This window comes from Thalassophryne amazonica, chromosome 16 (assembly GCF_902500255.1).
Source record: "Thalassophryne amazonica chromosome 16, fThaAma1.1, whole genome shotgun sequence".
NCBI classification, from domain to species: domain Eukaryota; kingdom Metazoa; phylum Chordata; class Actinopteri; order Batrachoidiformes; family Batrachoididae; genus Thalassophryne; species Thalassophryne amazonica.
Genome location: NC_047118.1, coordinates 62,827,863 through 62,832,519, shown reverse-complemented (window position 1 = coordinate 62,832,519; position 4,657 = coordinate 62,827,863). Strand labels below are relative to the sequence as shown.

At 39.0% G+C, this 4,657-nt stretch overlaps 1 protein-coding gene across 1 annotated transcript; it reads right to left on the bottom strand.

Moving 5' to 3' along the window:
- Positions 1 to 3,938: 3,938 nt before the first annotated feature.
- LOC117528743 (heparan sulfate glucosamine 3-O-sulfotransferase 3B1-like) lies at positions 3,939 to 4,657 on the bottom strand. Its single transcript, XM_034191376.1, is given in 4 exon segments — positions 3,939 to 4,267; positions 4,270 to 4,323; positions 4,326 to 4,515; positions 4,517 to 4,657. Coding segments are annotated over 4 exon segments (711 nt in total). The 3' UTR covers positions 3,939 to 3,941.

The window sequence follows — 4,657 nt, the reverse complement described above, 5'->3', positions numbered from 1 at the left end:
ATGTCATTCAAAGCGCATATTAAACAAATATGTAGGACTGCCTTTTTGCATTTACGCAATATCTCTAAAATCAGAAAGGTCTTGTCTCAGAGTGATGCTGAAAAACTAATTCATGCATTTATTTCCTCTAGGCTGGACTATTGTAATTCATTATTATCAGGTTGTCCTAAAAGTTCCCTAAAAAGCCTTCAGTTGGTTCAGAATGCTGCAGCTAGAGTACTGACGGGGACTAGCAGGAGAGAGCATATCTCACCCGTGTTGGCCTCCCTTCATTGGCTTCCTGTTAATGCTAGAATAGAATTTAAAATTCTTCTTCTTACTTATAAGGTTTTGAATAATCAGGTCCCATCTTATCTTAGGGACCTCGTAGTACCATATTACCCCATTAGAGCGCTTCGCTCTCAGACTGCGGGCTTACTTGTAGTTCCTAGGGTTTGTAAGAGTAGAATGGGAGGCAGAGCCTTCAGCTTTCAGGCTCCTCTCCTGTGGAACCAGCTCCCAATTCAGATCAGGGAGACAGATACCCTCCTCTACTTTTAAGATTAGGCTTAAAACTTTCCTTTTCGCTAAGGCTTATAGTTAGGGCTGGATCGGGTGACCCTGGACCATCCCTTGGTTATGTTGCTTTAGACGTAGACTGTTTTCATAATTATTGTATGGCCTTGCCTTGCAATGTGGAGCGCCTTGGGGCAACTGTTTGTTGTGATTTGGCGCTATACAAGAAAAAAAAGTTGAAAGTTGAAGTTGAAAGCCACTTGGGATTAGATTTAATGAAACAGCAGAATAAATTACAATAAACCTTTAATGTGAATGAATGACTTTTACACTGCATTTGACAACACAGAGATTCAAAATAAACATTGTTCAAATGGCACTGTGTACTTTTTGTGGAAAATAAAAGTAAATGACAACTGCTAACTTTAACATTTTCCTCACACATGCACAGCTGTTATTGTCCAAGATTGCTTTACATCAGCACAACTCAACTCAGCTAACTCAATATTAAAGTTCATCTTACACTCACTGCTATATCCATCTGACACTACTGAACTGGTGAATTATATCCTCTTGTCAAACTGTTATGTTTTCTTTATTATTTTACTTTGCCTTCATTGTTATCCCCTGTTCTTGGTGTTCCATGATGTACTGTATATGTATTGCCAAATGTAGCATTGTAATATTTGGGACTGTTTGTAACTTGAAAGTTCAACAGCAATAAATCATTTATATTCTATCAGTGATGTACATCTTTAGGCATCTACATACGTTTGTGTTTCTCTTGAACACCACCACCAACAAACAGACACTGATGCTAACAAAACCATGAAGACACCGATGCAAAACATAAATAAATCAGTCAAAAAAAAACCAACAACAAAAAAAAAACATCCTTGAATTCTGTGTTATTCTTGTTTTTTGGGGTCAATTTTACAAGTACCTTGTATTATTTGTGTCTAGAGTTGTTGTCACTAGAGTTCAACATCAGTGAACTCTGGCATATGACTTGCTTATTGCAATTCAGGGACACAGGGGCCTCTATCCCAGCAGTCACTGGGAGAGATGCTGTGCACACCCTGAAAAGCTCAGCGTCTATTGCAGGTTGACGTATAGATAGATAAACATATTCATTCCTACGGTCAATTTAAAGTTTCTAGTTCACCTAACCTGCATTCTTCAGAAGTGAACCGACAAACACAGGGAGAACATACAAACTCCACACAGAAAGGACCAGGCCTGAAGCAATTCCAGCACCTTCGCGATGTGTAGTAACAGTGCAAACCACTAAGCTCCTGTGCAGCCTAGCCATTACCTGTAATTTAATTTTGCAAGATTCCATTCTGTTCTGATTCTGTTCTCTCAGGACAAAAACTAATTTAGTGTGCGCAGTATTGATTTAGAATGCTAACACTGTCACGGGTATTGTATGGGGCAAGCGAAAACACTCATAGTAAACCACAAGTTGTCGACACTGAACAGTCAAAAATGTCATTAAAGAAGTCCAGTAGGATAGACGGCATTCCTGCAGAGGTCAACATGTACTTGTCTGCCTCATTAAATGTAAATAACTTTTAAGACAACTGATTAAATCATTTTCTGCTACCATTCGGTGCGCTGTGCCCCACTGAGTCAGTTGCCAATGAGGGGCTCATTGTAATTCTCGGATTCTTCAGTGGCATCAAAATGTGGCTTTGAGTACCTTAGTTTGCCCCTACAATAACAGTCTGCCCATGATGGTGTCTGTATTCAAAATAAATATTAAAGTGATTGAATTAGTTTTCATCCTGAATGAAATCATGACTTTCTAAAACTCCTATAAATAGACCCCAGGCTAAAAAAAATCAACAACAAAAAAGTTGTAGTTGCCATTTAATTTTACACAGTGAGCTCTAAATTACACCAGTTTTGTCCTTTGTAATTTTACAAATGAAGTGTTTGCGGATACAATTTGTCAAACAATGTGCTATGATATTCAGAATGATAGCATAAGTGCAAAGTAATTCCATGAAGTTAATAGTGATTTGCTTTTCCTACATTAGGAAATTATTCCTAACATTGTGTCAGTGACTCATTAGAATTATTCCTCCATGTTGTTTTATAATAAATATTTTTCATTAAAACTCTGTAACTTGTACTTTATTAACATAAACTATAAATAACAGCTTATTTCACAGACAGACAAAAAAATGTACAGGAAGAAAACCATCTTTACACTCATCATGTTGGTTTGTTTCTGTGGTTGGGAAAAAGTTTGTATTCTTTGTATGACAAATAACATCAACATACATGCAAGACAATGAGTTGATTGAATTAATGAACCATAAATGGTGTGTAACTTTCATTTTGGCAGCAATATTCTAACCTGTAATGGAACAGTTCTGGTTCTTTTGTGCTGCATGTCAGGTTGATTTCGTCCCAGTTTGTGGACACCTTTAGTTCGTTCCTGAGAATCTTAGTCGCGTAGTAAATGGCTCCAAAAAGTAAGAGACTCGTCTTTTATGGGCTATGACAGGACTGTTTGTTTATAGTGCAGCAGATAACTGAAACAATCCTTCAAATGGTGACACAAGCACCAAATTGGCACAATACACCTTAGACATTACTCTTAAAAAAAAAAACAATTGGCCACTTGAATTTTCAATAGACAGCCAGGTAGGGGTCAATTGAAGAATTACATAGGGGTCAAAATTAAAAAAAAATGCTCCACTCAAATTGAAAACTACAGTACATTATTTACCGGATCATAAAGATTCCAAAAAAGGTGTAGTTTGGACAATCTGTGACTGAATGTTATGGAGTTATGGGGTAAAAACGGCAAGAATGGTGACAAAGGTCAGTTTCATTTTGTACAGGGGTCAAAAGTTTAAGTTGCGCCAGTTTTGGTAAAAAGTGATGCAAATTATTGGTTGAGCAAATAGGATTAATAAATGGAATAGTTTTGACAGTGTTGAATGTTTGGTCTCCAAAGTAAAGGTCAAACAAGGTCGGCGTCTATTGGATTCTATGACATGTGACATATGTTACTATGTAACATGATAACTAAGCATGACACATTGTCCAAATTATTCCTTTTTAAAACCCTGTGAACATTGGAGCAACTTTAACTTTTGACCCCTGTACAAACTGAAAGTGACCTTTGTCATCATTCTTGTTGTTTTTACTCCATAACTTCATATTCAGTCACAGATAGTCCAAACTGTACCTGTTTGGAATCTTTATGATCAGACAAATAATGTGGTGTAGTTTTCATATGATTGCATTTTTAATTTTGACCCCTGTGTAAATTCATCAATTGACCCCTACCTGGCTGCCTATTGAAAATTCAAGTGGCCAGTCATTTTTTTTCAAAAGTGGAATATCTCAGGAGTATTTGTGCAGAATTTGATGCTTGCATCACCGTTTTGCAGGATTCCTCTCTAAATATTCTCTTATCTGCTGCACTATTAGTCCCAGCCAAAATCCTGTCCACTGATTTCGTAAAAACGATGGTTGAAGGGCCTGTAAAAGTCTTTGAGTCTCTGGAGGACTTCAGAAGGGATCTGAGGATGCGATCTACCCTTCGACTTTCCCAGACAGCGAGGTCGACTGCTCCCCTCGGGCTTCTTCAAGCAGGGGAAACCTTTTGTCTGGTTGAAGTAGAAGTGTTTGTCTGAAACAACCCTTTTCAGACCCAAAAAGTCCTGAACATGACCCATTTCTCCAGCCGGGTCAGACACCAGCCGCTCACCGCTCACAAACAGAAAGTGAGACAAGGGGAAGTGCTGAAGCAGTTCTCCAGATGTTTGGCGTATAGGCCGATGCGCACGGCACTCCACGTGGTGTCATCAGTCCTGTGGAGGAGTTTTTCAGGGCCAGGTTCTGGAAAGATGGAAGAGCTGGGTTTTTGGATAGGGTCTGTGTGTAGTCAGAGACAGCTCGCGTCACAGGATCCCTGACCACCACAATGAGCTTCATCTGGCAGTTCATACTGCAGATACGACTCGGAGCCTCCTTGGTGACAAAGTAGCTGGGGGTTTTTCTCCATGGTGATCTGGCCATCCAGCGTCCGAGGCATCAGATTCCTGATAAGAAAGGAGGAGAAGTGGTTCCTACAGAAGATATAAACACATTTCACTATGAGGGGGAATAAAACAACGATGCCATTTAAAGCTTCATGCAT